At 34.0% G+C, this 24467-nt stretch overlaps 1 protein-coding gene across 1 annotated transcript; it reads left to right on the top strand.

Annotated features, from left to right (window-relative positions):
• Positions 1-1218: 1218 nt before the first annotated feature.
• On the top strand, positions 1219-24467 carry LOC138702290 (glutamate-gated chloride channel-like). Its single transcript, XM_069829874.1, has 7 exons — positions 1219-1331; positions 4349-4452; positions 12383-12459; positions 14489-14718; positions 16136-16218; positions 21770-21931; positions 24265-24467. Exons 1-7 carry the CDS (start codon positions 1219-1221, stop codon positions 24465-24467), a joined length of 972 nt encoding a protein of 323 aa, XP_069685975.1.

The following is a 24467-nucleotide window of genomic DNA, read 5'->3' as shown; positions in this document are numbered from 1 at the left end:
AGTAGGACTTGTTCTAGGTACAAAGCATGTACGGTCAGAAGACCCGTGCATTGGATCTTAGAGAGAATTATGATAATATAAAAATCTGTATGTATAATATTACTCAATAAATCCATCTATCTACTTATCTACATATTCTGTGTACTTCAAAACATTATTCGAGGATTCAAAATTTGCTCGCAATATATATTGCAGCATGTTTACTGATTCCTAAGTTGTGAGCTTCTCTTCGTTGATACTTTAAACTTTTCTTTTGTACACTAAACTAGCGGTCGACAAACTATTAAGTATCGAAACTACTACTAAAACTTAAAATTATGATATGTAACTTTTTTTTTATTATACGATAGATTTGGAAATAAATCCCGAAAAGACAACAAAGTAAATGATTATGTCTCGTGATCAGAACACAGTACGAAATGGAAATATACAAATCGGAAATTTATCCTTTGAAAGGGTGAAAAAATGCAAGTACATACCTTGGAGCAAAACAGTAACAAATATAAATGACAACCGAGAGAAAATTAAACGCAGAATAAATATGGGAAATGCCTATTATTCGGTTGAGAAGCTTTTGTCACACAGTCTGTTTTCAAAAGAACTGAAAGTTGGAATTTATAAAACAGTTATATTTTCAGCTGTTCTGTATGGCTGTGAAACTTGGACTCTCACTTTGAGAAAGGAACAGAGATTAAGGGTGTTCTAGAATAAGGTGCTTAGGAAAATATTTGGGGCTAAAAGGGATGATGTTACATGAGAATGGAGAAAGTTACACAACACAGAACTGCACCAATTTTATTCTTCACCTGACATAATTAGGAATATTAAATCCAGACTTTGAGATGGGCGGGGCATGTAGCACGTATGGGCGAATTCAGACATGCAAATAGGGGGAGAAATACCTTTGGGGAGACCGAGATGTAGATGGGGGGCTAGTATATAAATTTTGATATTTTTAAGTAAGTAGTAATGATCGCAGATACAAAACCGAGAAATTAATGTTTTTATTCAACGTGGAAAGAAAAATACTCCTTCACGTAAGTAAAATTAAATTTATTGAAATTACAAATTACATACATACAGGTAGATTACATATTTAAAATATATAGCTTGCACCTAAAAGAACAAAACGCTTGTGCTTAGAGTAGTTCCAGGTATATAAATGGATTGTCAGACAATTCCACCGACCATATCCCCTCTTCACCACTGATGTATGCCATGGCAGGTCGGCATGCTGAAATGGCAATTCCTCCATTTCTGATGAAACGGTTAAACCGCTTGACTAGATCCCCAGAGCCTCGTTTGTTAAAAACAGGTTGCACCACGGGAAGGTGAGGATGGGATTTGAGTAGGAGAGGTTATGGAATGCACTTCACTACTCTTTGCAACCCATATTACACTTAATTCATCTACTCAGAATAAAAATCTCTTGTCAACATTTCTTTAAATGTAGGAAACACTATTGAGAAACTAGACAAGTTATACAGGGACATCATTTTATTTTACTAACATTTTTTATATTAACCTGGCTATACCTTTAGAGAACCGGAAACACCGTTCGCTACCCCCTTCCACGATTGGAGTTCGATGATACCGGCGTAAAACACAAACAAATCACTTTACAAGGTATAGGAGGGAAGAAAAGTAGTTCATCCATTTACGTAAACTAGGAAATATCGCGGTTTTGAGTTCGATAATTTTCATTAGGTTTTTGTTTAATCAAAATACAGTACAGTATTAACAATAAGTGTTTTTACTCACGAACTGAGCTATCTATTCGGACGTATTCATTATGCAGTGTATATTATACTGTCTACAGCACATTAGCGTACAATGTAGAGAATAATGAAGTTCAATTGAAAAATAATTATAATATGGATATTTAAACATATATTTGAAAATGGTGGTCGTTCATTTCGATACAGGTTTCAGTTCTTTTGTGCATATTATCGCACTATAGACTATTGCATATAATTCCAATTGCCAGTTTCGTCCTTCGTATTTAGTAACTCATGTTGAAATAATTCTGTACCTACTCTATAAAAGAGTACCTTACGTACTGTAAATTCAATCTTCACTTCTGCCCGACCCGCACAGATAAAATTACTCAGACATGCTATCTACTGTCCGTCCAAGTGGTTATGCCGCAGGATCGTAGAAAGGGAGGAAATCACGTGACAGTTAATTACTTACCGAGACTCTTTCATTTAAGTTACTTTAAACAGTTTTGTAATATTACGTAGACGTCCAATTCCTAACAGAAAATAATGTTTCCAGAAAAGAGCTAAGACAGCCCAGCTTTTACAGAGGGGCGTGCAGAACCAGGTGGAGGAAATCGGGATGCGACGTATGCAAACGGACAGTACCTGTGCGAAAATATGATTCAATATTGATAGCTCTTTCGTCACTGGAAAACGCGAACATATTTCTGGAAAGTACTATACTCACTAACTCAATGCTGTTTACCATATGCGGCCTTGATTCTGTCTGGAGGACAGTTGGAACTTCATTAGTAGAAGGGGTGGGAGTGAAGTACATTAAAAAACTCAGGTAAAATAAAAATTGAAGTAAAAATAAAATAATGTCCCTGTGTATGTACATTACACAAATTGGCCTACATACTTTATTTATATTTATTCATCGTCATCATCATCATCATCCTGTCAAGTACTACTAGTCACAAAAGAACTCTTACGGCCTGAAAAAGTGATTTTCTTGCCATCTTTTCGTGGGTCGACCAGTGACCGTTTCCCATTTGGACAATACTTCATTATTGCCTTAGGGATCCTGGATGAAACCATTCTTGAGACGTGTTCCTTCCAGTTTAACTGATATCTGGAGATATAGTCCAGTATTGATGACACATTAAATTCTTGAAGGATGTCTTCATTTTTCTTTCGATCCCATTTAGTGTAGCCAGCTGTTCGGCGCATGAATCTCATCTCGCAAGCTGTTAGTCTGCTTACAGTCCACGCTTCACTCCCATAACAAAGGACTGGTCGAGCTATTATTTGATAAAGACGAGTACGAGTTGATTTTTGTACTAATGAAGGCTTTAGCTAAAGCAAGGAGATGCACTATCACCTTTACATTTTAACTTTGCTCTAGAGTATGCCATTAGGAAAGTCCAGGATAACAGAGAGGGTTTGGAATTGAACGGGTTACATCAGCTTCTTGTCTATGCGGATGACGTGAATATGTTAGGAGAAAATCCACAAACGATTAGGGAAAACACGGGAATTTTACTGGAAGCAAGTAAAGAGATAGGTTTGGAAGTAAATTCCGAAAAGACAAAGTATATGATGATGTCTCGTGACGGGAATATTGTACGAAATGGAAATATAAAAATTGGAAATTTATCTTTTGAAGAGGTGGAGAAGTTCAAATATCTTGGAGCAACAGTAACAAATATAAATGATACTCGGGAGGAAATTAAACACAGAATAAATATGGGAAATGCCTGTTATTATTCGGTTGAGAAGCTTTTATCATCCAGTCTACTGTCAAAAAATCTGAAAGTTAGAATTTATAAAACAGTTATATTACCGGTTGTTCTTTATGGTTGTGAAACTTGGACTCTCACTTTGAGAGAGGAACATAGGTTAAGGGTGTTTGAGAATGAGGTGCTTAGGAAAATATTTGAGGCTAAGAGGGATGAAGTTACAGGAGAATGGAGAAAGTTACACAACACAGAACTGCACGCGTTGTATTCTTCACCTGACATAATTAGGAATATTAAATCCAGACGTTTGAGATGGGCAGGGCATGTAGCACGTATGGGCGAATCCAGAAATGCATATGGAGTGTTAGTTGGGAGACGGGAAGGAGAAAGTCCTGTGGGGAGGCCGAGACGTAGATGGGAAGATAATATTAAAATGGATTTGAGGGAAGTGAGATATGATGATAGAGAATAGATTAATCTTGCTCAGGATAGGGACCAATGGCGGGCTGATGTGAGGGCGGCAATGAACCTCCGGGTTCCTTAAAAGCCAGTAAGTAAGTAAGTAATTAAGTACTAATGAAGGCTTTAAAACTATATTAATGATGCCCATTGATTTGTTGAAGTTTACAATTTTCTCTGATAAATCCAAATTTTCAACAAAAGAAAGTATATATCCTAAATAATTAAACTCATTAACTCTTTCCAAAATTGTGTCATTTAAACAAATTTTGCTATGTATTGTGTATTTACCACAAAGGCCATTATTTTTGTTTTGTTAATGGATATTTCCATTGAATATTTTTGAGCTATTAAATTTAAGTTATGTACTGACCATATTTATATTTATTCTGTAACAAATACGTTATTTCTATGTATTTAACAAAGACTGATCCATTCTGTCCCTAGTAGACTGGTAGCCGTCGCACCTAGAGAGATTTCAGGCCACTTCGACGATTTTAAACTACCCAGTGATTATGAAAAATTGGATGCTCCAAGTGGACACACTGGAGGTAAGTTCACGCATGTCACCTAGTATGTCAACTATGTAACATATGAACGTTTATATTCTTTAAGGTCCGGCACTTACAAATTACAAAATTAAATATTTTTTGGATGGAAGTTTGATCCTACATTTGAGACTACTACATTTACTAAATGAATGCTGGAGAAGTTACACAATTCCCAAGACTTGGAAAGTAGCAGAAGTAATTTCACTTTTTAAAAAAGGAGAAAGAAATAATTGTAAAAACTACAGAGGAATAAGCCTTTTAAATACTACTTATAAAATATATACTAAAATAATTAATAATCGCCTAAAAATGATATCTGAAGTGAATCTAGAAGAAGAGCAGATAGGTTTTAGAAAAGGGCTCTCATGCAGTGACAATATTTTTAGTATAAAGAGAATTTTAGAGAAACGACGAGAAGTCAATCTAGAAACGCACATAGCTTTCGTTGACTTCGAGAAAGCTTTTGATTGTGTAGAACGATCCAAATTATTGAAAATAATGTATAATAAAGGTTACCCTCCACATTTGATAGAAATAATAAAATGCCTCTACACAGATACAAAGATAATAATAAACACAGGAACATCGAAAACAGAAGAAATAAGAATAAATCAAGGACTCAGACAAGGTTGTAGCCTATCACCTAGTCTCTTCAACATATATCTAGATGACTTAATTAAAAAATGGAAAATGGAGGTGAATCCAGGTATAAAGATTAGTAAAGATACATTTTTAAATATTCTAATGTTTGCCGATGATGTAACATTAATACAAGACAGTGAAGAAAAATTGCAATATGCCATTCACAAACTACACCTACTAGGAAAAGAAGACTATAATTTCAGCATATCAACTCATAAAACTAAAGTAATGGCCCACAGTGGTAAATTTCCAATTCGTACAAAAATAATAGTTGATAATAAGCCCATAGAACAAGTATCTCATTTTGATTATTTAGGTTGTAATATAACTTATGATGTAGATAGAGATATTGACAACAAAATAAGCAAATTCCAGTGGATATGCGGAACAATAAATAGAACACTAAAAAATAAAACTAGAAAAGAAACAAAACTAAAGTTCTATAAAACTATGGCAGTACCCGTGTTGACATATGGAAGCGAATCATGGATAATTAAAGAACGAGATAAAAGTAAATTACAGGCTGCAGAGATGAGGTTTCTACGCAGAGTAAAGGGATGTGCAAGAAGGGATCTGATAAGAAATGAGGATATCCGTAAAGAATTAAATATATACAACATAAACGATAAAGTTGAAGATTATAAAGAAAAGCGGAAAGAACACCTGTCTCGAATGGATAACGAAAGAATTCCAGCACTGATACAACAATACCAACCTAAAGGCAAAAGAGATGTCGGACGTCCTAGGAAGAGGTGGAACTGAATAAAATGTGAAGACGGAACAGGCACTAAGCCTGAACCATGAAGTGAAGATGATGATGATGATGATGATGATGATGATGAAATATTTTTTAGCCGATCGTCTTTTTAAGAACCTTACCGATGTTGTTGGTAAGCCTTGTAAACACACACTGCGGTAAGTAATTAACAAATGAATAACACCTATCGATAAATACGACTAATAACAAATGAATGACACCTATCGACAAATAACAAACGCCGATCACGCATGAAAATATTAGCGTCCAAATTAAATTTAAAATTATTAATAATAATTTGTTTTTTATTAAGATAGGCCAAAAAATAGTATGAAATACATGTGTTAAATGCATAACAGAATCTCTGAAATAGAGAAGACGAGACGTATGGAAGTATGAATATGGTTTTAGATAGAGGGAAACAAAACAATGACATTTGAGACAGTGGGAAACAAAAGAATGCAAATGATTCTTATTTGCAGTTTGTATACGTACGAAAATAACTTAATTCATAGTTCCTTTTTGTAAGTTTTAACATTAGCTGAGATATAAAAATTATTGAATAATATCTAATTCAAGCAGAAATATGTAGTTTTGCAGTTGTTTCCATTTCAATTAAGTTTATTACACTTTTGCAGTTTGATTAAAGCATTCATTTCAATATGGTCGTAAAAAATGATATTTTGGCCGGTCGTGTCTTTTAACGACTTTACCGATGTTCTTGGTAGGCCTTGTAAGTTAAACTTACGGTAAGTAAATAACAAATGAATAATACCTATCAACAAATACATGACACCAACCGACAAATAAATTAAAATGATTAACAATATTTTTTTTTTATTAAGATCGGCCAAAAAACAGAATGTGTGTTAAGTGTTACAGAAACTCGGAAATTTAAAACACTCGACTTTTCACTTACCACACTACGCAATATACTATAACGCTTACCATTGTATTCAGCATCATAATCATCTTCATTTTCTATTGGTTCTACTTGCTCCTGGATAAATGAAAGAATCTTCGCGCCCCTATAAACTTTGACTGTGAAAGTACCACATTCCACTGTATCTTATGCATAATCCTTCTTAAAATTTCTTTTAATACTTTCATAACATAGATTTGTTTCATAGTTCACGTTTCCAAATCCAAATGGCGATTAAAATCTAGGGTTAAATAAACGCATGGTTGTTCCTTTTCCCTTATGGAAGTTCCATCACTACGTTTGTCTTCGATTACATTTTTATAATAAGTTTCTAGATATATTAAAAATAATTAAGTTATGTTTCTCATAGGAGGTAAAATGACTGCTCCTTAAACGTTTCTTTTTTCTAGATTTCCGTTATAATTATATTAGTCTCTAATATTGCCATAATGTAAAAATACAATTTTCCGCTAAAACAGATGACTACACCACAACTATAGGCACATTCAGTAAACTTTCACACAATCACTGCTTCTTTGATTCATGTTACATTGCTCTTAACATCATGTTACCTTACCAACGTACTTCAAAGGGTTGGTGAAAAACTATTATCCTAACAGGATGTTTAATTTTTAACAAGACGTTACTTAACATGCTGTTAGGGTTATTTTAACTGAGCTTGGTGAAACTGGGCCAAAGTCAGTTACGCCTAACAAATAGGAATAGATCATCCAGCAAATGTAACAAGCTGGAAATAGGACTCTCATACTTTGACTGAAAAAGCAGATAGGCCCTAATGTCGCGTAATTGCAGCACATCACCCACTCGAAAATCGTCCTCGGTCGAATACAAAGTCCTTGATCAGAAGTTCGCGGGTTCAGATCCGGCCGGCCGAGGGCGATGTATTTTAATGGACTACTATAATCCCTATCACTGCGACTACAAATTTTTAATTGCCTAATATGCATGATTTTTTATTTTTAAATTATTAAATTTAATAATTTTTCATTCAAACCATAATTAAAGGAATATGTGTGATAAGACTTTCTTGTGTTAAATTCTAACGTACCTTGTTGACATGTTTCGATCTATTTATTGGTCATCTTCAGAACTGGTCGTTGCTGGTCTTGATGCCTCTTGTTTTGTTTCCTGTGAGGGTGTGTTCGTGTGGTGTAAAGTGGAGTCAAAGAGTGTGTGTGTTCTGAAATTGAGTTGTGTGTTGAGAATTTCTTTGGGTGTGTTTTTGTGTGTCTGTATATTTCATATTGTTCTAGTGTGTTTAGTTTCTGGCTTTTTGGTTGGATGTGTAGTGTTTCCATGACTGTGTTGATGTCTCTGTAGGTGTGGTTAGCATTATGATGTTGTTCTGAATATGTGGAGGTGTTTTGTAATTTTGTTATGGCTATGATGTGTTCTTTGTAACGTGTTTGAAATGATCTGCCTGTCTGTCACACCCATAACAAAATTACAAAACATCTCCACATATGCAGAACATATCACAAATGCTAACCACACCTACAGAGACATCAACACAGACATGGAAATACTACACATCCAATCAAGACGCCAGAAACTAAACACACTAGAACAATATGAAATATACAGACACACAAAAACACACCCCAAAGAAATTCTCAACACACGACTCAATTTCAGAATACACACACTCTTTGACTCCACTTTACACCACACGAACACACCCTCACAGGAAACAAAACAAGAGGCATCAAGACCAGCAACGACCAGTTCTGAAGATGACCCATAACTAGGTCGAAACATGTAAACAAGGTACGCTAGAATTTAACACAAGAAAGTCTTATCACACATATTCCGAAGTGATACAGTGTTAAAAGTTGTGTAATCAAGATGCATAATTAAAGCTTGAGAAAACTAAATGCCAATTATGTTTTACCATGTCATAAGCTATTGCGAAAAAATCGTGAGGCAGATATAAAACACTGCGGACGAAGGATTAGGGAAACAACTGGTAGTGTCTGAGGTCAGGAGCATAGACAAGACTAATGGAGGAAATGCAAGAGAAGACATGAGAACGAGTGTAGGAATGAAGCGACTACCAGATATTAGTGATTGTGAGGACTGAATAGATAGGGCGTTGGAGAGGTTATAGCGAAGAAGAAGAGTGCTAAAAAGTGAGTACAGAAAAGTTAGGGGTGGCAAAAGTGTAAGAAAAGGAACAGAGAAGAAAGTGTTAGTGTAAGAAGATAGGGTAAGAGTGTAATAAGATAAACTATCAAACAATGAATACAATGATATCTGAACAAATGTGAAGTGGAATGAGAGAGAAATTGGAAGTGTAATTTAAGTGAATTAGATATTTGATGTTTTTCAATGTTTTGGATTGTGAGTAGTAGCAGGGGTACTATAACTGTAGGAGTATTATCGAAATAAATATATGGATAGGGGTAATAAAATAGGAAATTTAGGAATGGAAGGGAAACAGTCTAGGTAGGAGGGAGAGAATAGAAGAGGATAGAGGGGGAAGGACATATAGCAATTCAGTCATAATAGAACATTAGAAAGCAATCAAGAAATTCTCGGCAAAGAATACCTTAATAGAAAAGAGTTATATGTATTAAAGGGATGGTGGATCGAGAAACAGAAATGTGAAGGTCCACCATAACTGTGAATTGTAAAGTTGAATGACAAATAAATATCAATATCAATATCAGTATTGCGAAAAAATATATATTAAAAATTATGTGAAATTTTAGCAAAGATAGGAATTATATACATATCAAAATGTTAACATAAAATTAATATTAATAATTAATAATGTTGATATTACTTACATTACAGCTTTGGAAATTTGTACGTATACCAAGTAATGCCCAGAGCAAAAAATAATTCATGTATCCTTTAAAGTTTAGAAATTACCAAAATTCAATTCAGTCCCTCTTAAAATTCATTAAATTATATTTCTTTCAATTACTAGAAAAGGGCAAAATGCTTCTACTGCAGTCAAATGAAATCCTGTCATCTTCCATCCCTGCCATACATCGTTTATTGCACATGGGCCCTCCCCATCCATTACCACATTCTTTGATTGACTGCAGTAGCTGGTTTTTAACATGCCATCTTAGGCTAGTTATGTTGGCCAGTCATAGCTCACATGCTTTACAATGCACACCTATCAAACCCGATGTTTCTTCTCCCATCTGACAGGTATACAACAGGCTAAAAGGATAGATCTAAAGTGGCACAAGTAACATAAAAATTCCGTTAATAGAGGGTCAAACGTGAGCGGTGAGAAATATAACCTAAGTCACATTTATATCGATGAAAATTCTAGTACCTTAATCATAATATATTTTTAAATGACGTAGGCCTATTTTACGTGAAAAATTCAAAGCTGTTTCGAAAAAAAAAATGAAGACCGCTTGTTTATCTGGAAACCCTAATGCTGGTGATGATGTCATGATACGATGGTTGATCGGCGTCAGTTTGGTGGAGAATTTCTAACTTTACTTGATTTTAATACACGACACTTGATAGTACAATATGCCTAGTTGACAATCGATTTTGAGATACATGTTCATGCTTCATTTGCGTGTAAAAATTTGACTACGTACGTTTGAAATACAATATAAATTGTAATTAAAGAGACCATAATGCATTGGCGTGTGAAAGTAAATCCCAATTGCGTGTAAAATCTTAGCGTATAGTATAGTTAAAAGAGAGATATTTCAGCGATTTGATTAATATCTCAGGGAACGCCACAAAAGGTTTTTTTTAGAAGTAATGGCATTGTTCAATTGTAGCTGTACACGCGGATGTATTGTCACACAGGGATAAAAAGCATCGATTAGCAATTAATACTGTCTTAAAACAATAACATTTAGATGATTCTAATTTTATTCATATCACAAAATGCAGTGAAACCTAACCTTTCCGAAGAATCTCCAGCAATATTAATCTAAAAAGGTACAATGATATCATACACAGACGATACTGCGATTATTTTCAGTAGTGTAAGTTGGAAATGTACATTCAGTTACGCAAATGAAGGCATGAGCATTGTCTAAAACGTAAATTAACTTGTCATGACGTAAATTTACTTTTTTTAAATGTCATAAAATCAAAGTTAATTCCTTTTTCATTACACATAACTGGTATTCAGAAACTAAATTCAAAATTTTAACCACTTTGATTTGATTACCTGGTTGGGTTTTTCCGAGGTTTTCCCCAACCAAAAGGCAAATGCCGGGTAATATTTTGGCGAATCCTCGGACCTCACCTCATCTCACTACATCTCGCCAAAATATTGTAAAAAATTGCACAAAATTGTAAACATTGTAGAAAATTACTAAATTGTAAAACTGTAAAAATTTGTAAAAACTGTAATTGTAATATTGTAAATATTTGACTTGTTCCGCATCATAAAGCTTCATTGCTCATGTAAGATCTATGGAATAGAATGAATGAATGAATGAATGAATGAATGAATGAATGAATGAATGAATGAATGAATGAATGAATGAATGGAAATGAAGACTCACTACTCTTATTTTTTATGCTTTACAAATTGTCCATTTCACACCCACCATTCACCACCATATTCACATTTCAAATGCTTACAGTCGTTTTCCTTCACTTTGCCATGTCCATGATGTTGTCTCATAATGCCACACTTCACACAAAACATTTCACACTAATTTCTTCCTTAGTTCCTTCGTTCACTTATTCATTTATAGTGTTCTACCCAAAGGCAGGTCCTTCACTGCAACCCCAGTATTCTCCAATATTTCCTATTTTATCTGTTCCTATTAGACTGCATATGATTCATATATCTTAATGTCGTCTATTATCTGATATCTTCTTTTGCCCCGAACTCTTCTTCCGTTCACCATTCCTTCCAGTGCACCCTTCAGTAGGCAGTTTCTTCTCAGCCAGTAACCCAACCAATTTCTTTTTCTCCTCCTGATCAGTTTCAGTAAATTTAACAGTAGCTTACAGGAAATTATGTAGATCTCAAAAAGAAAGAAACGTGAAGAAAATAGGAAAAAATTATATACAGAGTGGTCCAAAATTCACTACCCATTAAAATAAAATAAAGAAACATATCGAATGGTGAAATTATATTTTATTGAGAGCTAATTAATTGATTCATTCATTCATTCATTGATTATATAGCAATGCACTCTACTGTCTATATTAGTAACAGTAACTAATTGTCAGATGAAAATGAAAGTCGGGTAATTTGAAATCAATGGGAAGATTGAAATTTTATTTAAGTTCAATATAATGAGTAGTGACTTTTGGGTCACCCTTTATAATAAAGAGGGTCAGTTATATGTATATTCATGAATAGAACTAGTTACGTAAAGTAAAAGTTATAATTTTTTAAACTTAAAACATAAGAATATTATATTATGTTAATAGTAAATACACACATCAATATCGTCTAAGGAACAGATGAAATTTTATATTTTGTACTTTGTTAAAGGGAGTATCTGGTAAATAGAAATATCATTAACTGGTGTGATGTGAAGTGTTTACGTTTTGGTGACAATTTTTTTTAGTAGGTTATTTTACGACGCTTTATCAACATCATGTCACAATAAACTAACATACTATTATCTTCATTCCAGCTCTTGCGGACATCCCCCTAGAAGTAATACTAATGGTCCAGATCCGAGATGTCACGCTAGTGGACGATGTCAACAACGTACGTATTGCTTCATCTGATCCTTCTACTAATAATAACTTACTGATAATCACGCAATTTTGTTTATAATGTTACTGTCTTTCATCAGTAACTGAAATAATGACTTTTTACCGGATAAATGCTTCAAATTCAAATGAAGCCTTCACCATAAAGTAAACGGTATGTTTATATATCCATTTCTTAATCTCAGTTCGTGTGCAATAGATTAAAACTTCAATAATGATATGATATTATGGGGGTCAAAAAAGCGAGATGTTGGCGAGAGACATGGCATCAAATCGGGTATCGATTAGACGTTCTCTGGGAAACAAACGGAATGCATGTTGAAGTGTATGCTTATCCATGAAAACTTCGTAAGTTGAGGTATTATTTGCAGAAAACCGCGTCCCTGTATCTAGCGTAGTTTTTCAGTATAATAAATGTTTATAATCAGGGAAGATTTATGTACACCCTGTAGCAGTAGTAGTAGTAGCAGTAGTAAGATTAGTACAAGGGTCAATCAACATATTTCCGAACTGCACTTATATTTATTGTAAAGTTAAATATAGCCTACATGCGTGTCACTGAAGATCATTGCTTCCATGCCTGTTGAGTCAGTCTATCAAACAGCGTCACATTGTCTTCAAGAACTGAACTTCTACACGTGATTTTGTGCAAACATGTCAACGACCTATTGCGATTTTTCCTGGAATCTCTCCTTATACGCCTTATGGCTAGTCTTCTTCTCTGCCTTTCACGTGATGCATTTAGTATAGATGCCAGGCGTTTCCCTGGTTTTAGATAACTTATTCGTTTCCTATGTCCTGTGTGTTGCCTACTTTCAGAGCAGTCCGGAAACTTATTGATTACCCATTGTTGTAGTAGTAGTAGTAGTAGTAGTAGTAGTAGTAGTAGTAGTAGTAATAGTGGTAGTAGTAGTAGTAGTAGTAGTAACAAATCAGTATATATTAATTGCATAAGCTTTCAATATATCAAGATATTATACAGGGTGATTCACGAGGAATTACTGTCACTTACAGAGCTTATTTCCGAAGACATTCTGAGCAAAAAAGTCATATAAACATTTGTCCTAATCTCAATATTTTCAGAGTTACACTAATTTAAAGTTGTTAGTAAAATACATTTTCTTTAGTTTTAAGGGTAGAAAAATATTACAAATAGATAATGAACTATTCAGAAGTATCATTTCTTTAATTGACTAGTGTTCTGAAGCTAAAAACGTGTCGTTAATTGCTTTGTACAGATTTTATTTTTCAATCTTTAACTAAAAATGACATCATTCCTACGCATTTATCACAAAAATTGTTACAAATCATACGGCTTTAGGAACTTGATTCTTTACAGTTTAATTATGCATCCTAATGTACAGTCTTGAAGAATTCACAAGAGCGGCGTAATTTGTAACAATTGTGTTAAATGAGTAAGAAAATGTAATTTTGTAGTTTAAAATCGAAAAAAAATAATAATAATAATAATAATAAATAAATCTGTACGAAGCAACTATGGAATTCACAACTCATTTTTAGCTTCAGAATACCAGCTAATTAAAGAAATTATATTCCTGAATAGTTCATTCTTTATCTGTAATATTCATTTACTCTTAAAACTCAAGAATAATAGTATTTTACAAACAACTTCAAATTAGTGTAATTCTGAAAATATTGACATTAGTACAAATGTTTATATGACATTTTTTGCTCAGAATGTCTTCGGAAATAAGCTCCGTAAGGGATGGATCCTCGTGGATCACCCTGTATAATGCGTACGATGGTTTTCACTGCAGAACCTCAATCTTAAAACCAGAATGTTAACTCATTATGAAATACATGACGCTCCCGTAGGATATCTTTGGCCATAATTTACGAGTATTAACATGAATATCATGTACTTCTTTCTACTCGATGTATTTGCTTTTAAAAATGAATAAATTGTGCTTGTATTAAGCTCCTAACCACAAGGGGAATATTCTTGCCACACAAAAGAAAGTAAGAGGCATTAATAATTCAAGCTCGACCTGTCCTTGTTTCAGGAGCTCTCGATGGATTTATCCATCCAACGCACGTGGACTGAGCACCGGGTCGTGGTAGCAGACACGTTGGAGGAAGGAGAGTGGCACGTGGTCGCAATGGCGGACGCCCGCAAGTTCTGGACCCCCGACATGTATGTGGTCGGTTTGACGCAGCTCAAGAAACAGCGCGGGATTTCGGAGCTCACGCGCTTCCTGCTCCGAAAGGATAAGACTGTGTCTCAGATCATGCAGTGAGTTTGTAGCACGTGGTTTGCTCGCAACATCACAATGACTTGCTACACCTTTTGGTTTACTGGTTTTAGAAACGTTAGTTTTCATTCATTTGTTTATCACTTATTTATTTATTTATTTATTTATTTATTTATTTATTTATTTATTTATTTATTTATTTATTTACTTATTTATTTATTCATTTATTTATTTATTTACTTATTTATTTATTTATTCATTCATTTATTTATTTATCACTCATTTATTTATTTATCACATATTTATTTACTTATGTATTTATCTGTCACTTATTTCCTCATTTATTTATATATATATTTATTTATTTAGTTTTTATTTATTTACTTATTTATTTGTTTACTTATTTATTTATTCATTCATTCATTTATTTATGTATCACTCTCTTACTTATTTATCTATCATATATTTATTTATTGATTTACTGCCTTATTTATTTATTTCAATAATTTAGCTATTTAGTTATTTACTTATTTATTAAGTACCTAACTCATTTTTTATTTATTTACTTATTTACTTCCTTACTTATTCATTTCAATAATTTAACTATTTAGTTATTTACTTATTCATTAAGTACCTAACTCATTTTTATTTATTTAGTTATTTACTTCCTTACTTATTCATTTCAATAATTTAGCTATTTAGTTATTTACTTATTTATTAAGTACCTAACTCATTTTTTATTTATTTATTTATTTACTACCTTATTTATTCATTTCAATAATTTAGCTATTTAGTTATTTACTTATTTATTAAGTACCTAACTCATTTTTTATTTATTTACTTATTTACTTCCTTACTTATTCATTTCAATAATTTAGCTATTTAGTTATTTACTTATTTATTAAGTACCTAACTCATTTTTTATTTATTTATTTACTTACTTATTTATTTCAATAATTTAGCCATTTAGTTATTTACTTATTAAGTAGCTAACTCATTTTTTACACATTTACCTATTTACTTATTTATATATTTACTTATTTATTTACTTACTAATTTGTCTATTTATGTATTTATTTATTTACCTATTTATTTAATTCATTCAGTTATTTAGTTATTTACTTATTAATTACCTAATTCATTATTTATTTATTTATGTATTTATTTATTTATTTATTTATTTATTTATTTATGTATCTCCATTCCGCGAGACTAATTGTTTATCCCTTGTTTTGTATTTGTCCTGCGACGTCTGCGCGGTGGCCTTGCATCGTACTAACCACACGGTCAGGGACGCCCGCATTGTGAGAATGTTTAATGTTTTCCAAAGGCAATCTTCCCTCCACTGCATTAGTCGTGAGTTAGTAAAGAGGAGGTTAAAATGCAAGTAATAGAACAGAGAACAAGGGGTTTCTTTAAGGTAACGAAACTGAAATATATTTCTTCATACTGTTGCAGGGTAGAAATGATAGTGAAATGTAAGTTCGACTTCAGACTTTATCCCATGGACATTCAAGAATGCAAAATGGATTTCATGGCACGTAAGTTCTGGCGTGGAAATGTAGTTATGTTTCATTTTCAGAAGGCTGTATTTAATGCAAGTCAGAGATATAATAATAAGTCTGTAACTTGATCGGCGATCAGATTTTCAACTCCTTAACAAAGAGTTAATTATATGTATTTTTTTTCTTAACATATACAGGGTGGAAGTGAAATAATCCTGCAGATTAAAAGGGGTGTTAGGGTACACTTAAATTAACAGAAAACCTGTATTACGTTTTGTGATTAAAAGCACGATTAATTAGAAAATTAAGATAGAAGTTTCAGCAGTCCGGCAACATCGCCGCTAACACACAGCTCTCTCTTTTCGTAATAGAGATGTAAGAGGTCAACGAACTCAGATCTGTCTCCCTAAGTGAAATATAGATGAACTACCTTCCAACTCCTTCTCTGGTTACAACGTTGCAATCTTCTCGGATCGTTCAGTGGCTTGAAATTAGTGGTTTTTAAATTAAATTAAATCTTATGTGAAGAAGCGTTTAAAAGAACGGGTAATTAATGAATGGAATGATTACTGGGTTCACAGCACAAAGGGAGCTTTAACTAGGGAATTATACTTCCCTACGATTTACGACAGAGTAAATTCTAAGATAATGCAACCAAACTTTGTTCTAACTCAGTTCTTATCTGGACATGGCAAGTTTGGTAGCTATTTCGAAAGGTTCAAGAGAGAAACAGAAGGTAGAAAACAAACAGTCCAACATTTGTTATTTGACTGTCACAAATTTGAACTGCAACGTAGTTTGTCGATTAGACAGGTGCGAAACCAAGTACTCCCCACCAATACAAGTGTTCCGAAATAAATGCTGTTATCAAGATTTTATGAGATATGTAAATTACGTTCACAAAAGTTGTAATCTGAACTCATGATAAAATTTCTATATATCCACTGAATTATTATTATTTTTTTCGATAGTTTTTATATATTTTGCTATAAATATTTAAATTAACAGTTGATAGAAATAAATTAGGATAATAATTTAAAATAGATTCACGATAAATGTATTGTATAAAATTTAGAAACCGCTTGTAACAACATTGTTTAACGGAAAACTGTGTAACGTCTTCAGAGATTTCAACCCACAGAAATTTAAACTACATTCTAGTGAATATTAGGATTAGTTATTTGCTTAGGTTATAATATAGTATACATTTCATGAAACTTGTTAATTGAAATATAAGATTGTATTTTGGTATTTAATTTCATCTCATTGCATTTCATTCATTCATGTGTATAAATTATAAAACTTTGCAGAGATTTGCTGAATTTATAGATTTGTAAAATTGTGTTAATTTCATAACTGAAACGTAAGATAATTCAATAGGAGACTTCATTAATCAATATCATATTATTATTAGGCCTATTATTATTATTATTATTATTATTATTATTATTATTATTATTATGTATTTATAACCCTAACATGCCTATCTCAGGTAAAATAGGGTTCTCTGTAAAATTGGAGTATAATAATAATAATAATAATAATAATAATAATAATAATAATAATAATAATAATAATAATAATAATAATAATAACTAGCCATACCCGTGCGCTTCGCTGCACCTGTTAGAAATAAATATAAAGTAATTACATAATTAAAATAGGACGTTAGCGCAAGATAATCTGCTTGGCTCATTACCCAATTTTTTTTTGCATTGCATTTATTGCATATATATTTTATGTATTTTAACACGATTCAATTGAGCATAGTTAAAATTTGAATTATAAAATAATGGATTGCTAAGCTAACGTACTATTACTGCATACTAAATCAATACACTCTCGTTGTTCGTTAATTCTCTGAGATTAAAATGAGTGTACATAAATATTATTTTCAGAAATACAGAAAACGAATGTATAAAATAGGCTATCAAATTTTCTGTGCATAAGAAGCTATTTTAATCTTACCTGTCCTCGATTTACTCAGACGTTACTGTAATAACATTATAGCATTATGTCCATCTAGAGAAGCTACACTTTCCAATGGTGAAATAATAATTAATTATGAAAATCGGTTAATTTAGCTTCTGATATTACTTCATACAAACACAGAAACATTCTCTGCTGGCTATGTTTAATAGCTTTCGATTGTTGATGTCCAAGGCCCCTTATAGACGAAGTCATTTGTTCTTAATTCATTGCACCGTCTTAGATGGCGTTATTTTAATTTTAAAACTCATTTATCTCATTAAATATCAGTCCTATCAAAATTTTTCAAAGAATAAAACTTATCGGAAATCATTTTTAAAAAAAACTTTTGTTATGTAACATTTTTCACAAAAATCAATAATAAGCGAGATATTACGATTTAATTCAGGCCCCCTTATAACCCCCCTTTTAAATCAAATATTTTGAATGCCATATAGCCTAAAATCTAAGTTACAACGAACTTAATTTATATTCCAGTTTTCATATAAATCGGTTCAGCCATTATCGTGTGAAAAGGTAACAAACATACAGACAGACATACAAACAAAAATGTCAAAAAAGCGATTTTCGGTTTCAGGGTGGTTAATTATATATGTTAGGACCAATTATTTTTGGAAAATCGAAAATTACCAGAAAAATTTCGGCTACAGATTTATTATTAGTATAGATTTATAAGCCTAACATACCTATCTCAGATAAAATAGGATTCTCTGTAAAATTGGAGTATAATAATAATAACAATAATAAATTAAATTTATACGAAAACCGTTCATGCTACTGAAATATGCCAGAGGGATAAATGATTTCTTATTAGATTTTATATCGATATGGGCAAAAATCACGATCCTACGCGCAATAGTTACCGAATAAGACGGTGTTAAACATTTGGGAAAAAAAAAACATTTCCTGAGAAAACTATGAATTTTTCACCAATATAGTATTAACCTTTTTTGTTACATACAACATGAGCTATTCGCTCTGAAAACTTGCAGGGTTATTTCACTTCCACCCTGTATTTGTAATCTTTTATTTATTTGATCACTTGCTTAGTTGCTTGTTTGATCACTTGCTTAGTTGCTTGTTTGATCACTTGCTTAGTTGCTTGTTTGATCACTTGCTTAGTTGCTTGTTTGATCACTTGCTTAGTTGCTTGTTTGATCACTTGCTTAGTTGCTTGTTTGATCACTTGCTTAGTTGCTTGGTTGATCACTTGCTTAGTTGCTTGTTTGATCACTTGCTTAGTTGCTTGTTTGATCACTTGCTTAGTTGCTTGTTTGATCACTTGCTTAGTTGCTTGTTTGATCACTTGCTTAGTTGCTTGTTTGATCACTTGCTTAGTTGCTTGTGTGATTACTTGCTTGTTCACTTACAATTACTTGTAGAAACTCGCATAAAAAGTTACAAACGAGTAATTTGGTACAACGAAAGAGCAAAGATCGTGTTCGGGGACAGTTCCATTTTTATAAGGTACATTATTAACTACACAAATCACACATAGGCTAATTCACTATTGTCCCGTCGCTCTAATTTCCGGCAGCCAATCGCTTTGCAGGTCGGCTACATTTAAACGTATGCATCTTGTGATTCGCTGATGAAGACGTTATTCATTTCTTAAGGCTCGATAAATACTTAAATAACCGCCCGTCATTTTGACTCTTTCGTTGGCGTTCCCAGAAAGCACCGAAGACGTTATTTGCCGCTCAATTATTTGCTGAATTACAGTGCGTTTGATTTATTATCATAGGAGCTACGACATGATATTGTTTAACGGTGTGGCAAATAGATTCCTCGTATGGTAGCTCGGCAACGAAAGAACAAAAATGGCGAACGATACTACCTACCTAGACTTTATAGAGCAGGCCTGCACAAACAGCACTCAACGAGCCCGCGCGCTCTTCGGAGTGGGGGAGCGGTGTTTACCGCTCGCCGAAACGGAGAGGAAGATACGTCAGAATAACATAGACTTGCTATAGGTAGAGGAGAGGGAAACGACCACTCAGTTATCTAATGGAATCTAAAAGACGGAACATAACATTTAACATTTAACGATTTACAGATCGAAGTTATTGATCTTCAATGTGACCTAAGTGCTAAAGATCGTTTGAATAATACTGCTAGCCTGGTTGAGTTTTACAAGACTAAACATTAGCAATAATATCCACTTCTACACAGGCTGGCTGTGAAAATGATTGCTATGTTTGGCTCAACATTTACTGTATATTTGTGAGCAACTGTTTTCTATAATCAGCTTTAATAAAGGCAGACATCGAACATCTGTAACTGATGTTTCATTACGATCAGTAGGCTACTGTTCCTTTCAGCTGCCAACAGCATAAAACCTCGTTTTGATGTACTGATAAATAAAAATATAACAAAATGATATTGTACATTTAAGTAGCTATAGAATTTCTATTACTTCTGTAAAATAAATATTTCTTTATTAATTAATAACACTCCAAGATAGTTTTGCACACACTGAACGGGAATTCATTTCATAAGCACTCGTAATAGTACTTCCTTTTGTGTACATTTTGTACGAGATCACCCCTTCTTCCAGTCCACCCTTATACAGAGCGCAGCTAATATCTGCATTCCGCTCATGAGCTGTGAGCCGGCTCGGAGAGCGCAAACCTTGTGCAGGCCTGTTATACTGGGTGTTCAGTTCAAAATGTGTCATGGCTCGCTGTATGTCGTCATGTGGCTATCCGATGAGCCTAGAGAATTCAATCTTCCTACACTTCCGCAAAGGCGTATTACCTAAATGCGAGAGAAGTTGCCTAGCAAGTACGGCGTTTATTCTGAAGATTACTTACCGATACGTACGGTAACGCCAGTAGTGGCAAGAATGTGAACTGTTTGGAAACACGTACTGAAGTGAGTTTTTTTTCTTACTGTCGGGATATGGGGGAGAGGGTTAAGACGATTACTTACGTATTTGTTGACATTAACTTCGACGGTCAACATGGACACGGAGCATTTGATTTGTGTTGTGGAATGTTACCGTACGCAACCGATGATAACAAATACCCTGCGTACGACTTGCCGGCGCAAAACATAGTTCGAAAGAGGTTATGGTAGCACACAGACCGTACAGACCCCCATCTGTTGCTACGACGTTCAAGTTATACCGTACACGTTCTCAAGTTCAGATTGAAGAACGCCTTAAATAATAGGCAACTTCTCTAACATATAAGCTGAAACTCGCTTCAAATCGGTGACCCAACAACAGTGACGTCATGACACACTTTGAAATGAACACCCAGTAGAGCCTTCACTTCCTAAGACGTAAGCAAAGAGGAGGAGTCACGCCGGGAATAACAGCGTCGCGACTATAAATGCATCTACGTTACTTCTAAATTCAATTTTAAACCTTTAATACCAGGATCACATTCCTAAGAGAAGTATAAAGATAACAAAATACATACTTCACAAATTACATAATATTTAGACTAATATTTTTACACCATGATGAGATTCTTAACAGAGATAATAATGAAATTATGTATATTATTTTATCTGCAGTGTTGTGATGTTTTAAACTGGACTGAACTAAACGCTAATCAAGGAAGTTTTTCAACAGTGGGTTCTATATTTTCAGCAATGGACCCTATTGATCAGCTGTATATGGTTTGGAGCAACTCTACGATTGTTCCTTCCGTGCAATTCTACAACGAAAATGGGAAAGACAGACTCACTGTCACCAAATTCGATTTTGATATAACGATATGCAATAAAAACTTCACGACTCGAATGCAGTGGGGTAAGTACTGCATAAGCGTTCCATGGTCCAAATTTCCACTTACTTACAAATGGCTTTTAGAGAACCCGAAGCTTCATTGCCGCCCTCACATAATCCCGCCATCGGTCCCTATCCTGAGGAAGATTAATCCAGTCTCTATCATCATATCCCACCTCCCTCAAATCCATTTTAATATTATCTTCCCATCTACTCTTCAAGGAACGACCACTCACATAAATTGAGGGAAAGAAGACAGAGGACGGACACTGGAAAGTTTTCTTTTCTCAATCGTACTATCAGGGACTGGAATGCTTTACCTGCAGACTTACTAAAGGCTTTACCAATAACCAAAAATGTACTTAAAATAGGCTTAAGCACTTTACTAATAGACGGTTGTATATTATACACACTATTTAAAGGGTGTAATTGATGTTTTGTTATTTGACGTGTTATATCAGTGAGGAAGTGTGCTGTGTCAGTGAAGTGTGTTGTGTAAGTGAAGTGTGTTTGTGTCACTGAAGTTTTATAGTTTATAGTGGCAGTGCAAAGTATTTGAACAGTGAAATGTTTTTGAAGTATTAGTGAAATCAGGATAGTGTCAGTGAAATGTGTCGCAATTCCAGTGCAGTGAGTGAGTTGACAGCGAAATGAGTGTAGTGCTGAAAGGTACTTGTGCATATATGAACATATCATACTCGTGGGTTTTAGTTCGAACTTAGGGTTAAGATAAAAATTAGATTCACTTTAAATATTATTTTAAGTGATTGTGCTTCATTCAATTTAGGATGCTCATTATTATTATTATTATTATTATTATTATTATTATTATTATTATTATTATTATTATTTATTAGTATTATTAAGTGTGTTTATTATTAATTGTCATTATTGAGTGTAATTAGTTACCACTGCCACCGGGTATTTACCCATTTTCAGTGTGAATAAATACATACATGTCTCAACTTCCCGAAATGTCGTATGTAACTACTTCAGTGAATACATGCTTTAGCTCTAGCTATGGTACGTTCAAAGAACGTTAGCACTAGTTGATATTAGGCGCTTTCTACTTTATTTTAAAATATCGTACTTATTCTGCCAATCTATTTAGTTAAAATGGTAGACACTACTTCCCGAATTCACTCTGCGAAAGGTTAGTTTCGCTTACTTACTTATTTACTGGCTCTTAAGGAACCCGGAGGTTCATTGCCGCCCTCACATAAGCCCACCATTAGTCCCTATCCTGAGCAAGATTAATCCATTCTCTATCATCATATCCCAACTCCCTCAAATCCATTTTAATATTATCTTCCCATCTACGTCTCGGCCTCCCTAAAGGTCTTTTTCCCTCCGGCCTCCCAATTAACACTCTATATGCATTTCTGGATTCGCCCATACGTGCTACATGCCCTGCCCATCTCAAACGTCTGGATTTAATGTTCCTAATTATGTCAGGTGAAGAATACAATGCGTGCAGTTCTGTGTTGTGTAACTTTCTCCATTCTCCTGTAACTTCATCCCTCTTAGCCCCAAATATTTTCCTAAGCACCTTATTCTCAAACACCCTTAATCTCTGAATAATTTCAAGGGAAAAATTGTTCCGGGGCCGGGTATCGATCCCGGGACCTCTGGTTGAACGTACCAGCGCTCTCCCAACTGAGCTACCTGGGAACTCCACCCGACACCGTCTCAACTTTTCCCTTTATATCCACACAACTCGCGTGGGCTGACGAAACGCCAGAGACCCACATCGAGTGCACACAAACTCTGTGTAACTTGGAATTGTGGTTTTCTGTTAACGTACACAGTGACGTATATATTATGCAAATCTAGTCTTTCAGGTGAAGCTTCCTGTAAAGCAGATTTGAATAATTTCAAGGGAAAGACTAGATTTGCATAATTACCTTTAATCTCTGTTCCTCTCTCAAAGCGAGCGTCCAAGTTTTTACAACCATAAAGAACAACCGGTAATATAACTGTTTCATAAATTCTAACTTTCAGATTTTTCGACAGCAGACTAGATGATAAAAGCTTCTCAACCGAATAATAACAGGCATTTCCCATATTTATTCTGCGTTTAATTTCCTCTCGAGTATCATTTATATTTGTTACTGTTGCTCCAAGATATTTGAACTTCTCCACCTCTTCAAAAGATAAATCTTCAATTTTTATATTTCCATTTCGTACAATATTCTGATCACGAGACATAATCATATACTTTGTCTTTTCGGGATTCACTTCCAAACCTATGTCTTTAGTTGCTTCGCTACTGCAGAAAAGCTGTAATATATTTTTTCCCCAATACTGGACGGATTATTTGGACTCGATAGTACCTAACACATTACTCTCGCTTGTAGGAGACGTGTCCTCTCTCCGGTTCTGGCTGACATTCCATCGGAAGGTGATGCCCTATGTTCTGGAAACCTACGTGCCCACAACCATGTTCGTGGTCATGTCGTGGGGAAGCTTCCTAGTAAAGCCGGATGTAGTGCCAGGCAGGATGGTGCTGCTGGTGACCAACCTGCTGTCCCTCATCACACTGTTCGAGGCTACCAGGTAA

Source organism: Periplaneta americana, chromosome 6, assembly GCF_040183065.1.
Source record: "Periplaneta americana isolate PAMFEO1 chromosome 6, P.americana_PAMFEO1_priV1, whole genome shotgun sequence".
NCBI classification, from domain to species: Eukaryota; Metazoa; Arthropoda; class Insecta; order Blattodea; family Blattidae; genus Periplaneta; species Periplaneta americana.
Note: the sequence above shows the minus strand (reverse complement) of the source record. Positions and strands in the feature narration are given on the sequence as shown.

Bases quoted from the DNA above. Each gene is read 5' to 3' on its own strand.
- LOC138702290 (XM_069829874.1), top strand. From the start codon at position 1,219: ATGGCAGGTCGGCATGCTGAAATGGCAATTCCTCCATTTCTGATGAAA. The intron at 4,453-12,382 runs GTAAGTTCACGC...TCTTCATTCCAG, and splicing joins TCCAAGTGGACACACTGGAG to CTCTTGCGGACATCCCCCTA. The intron at 12,460-14,488 runs GTACGTATTGCT...TCCTTGTTTCAG, and splicing joins TAGTGGACGATGTCAACAAC to GAGCTCTCGATGGATTTATC.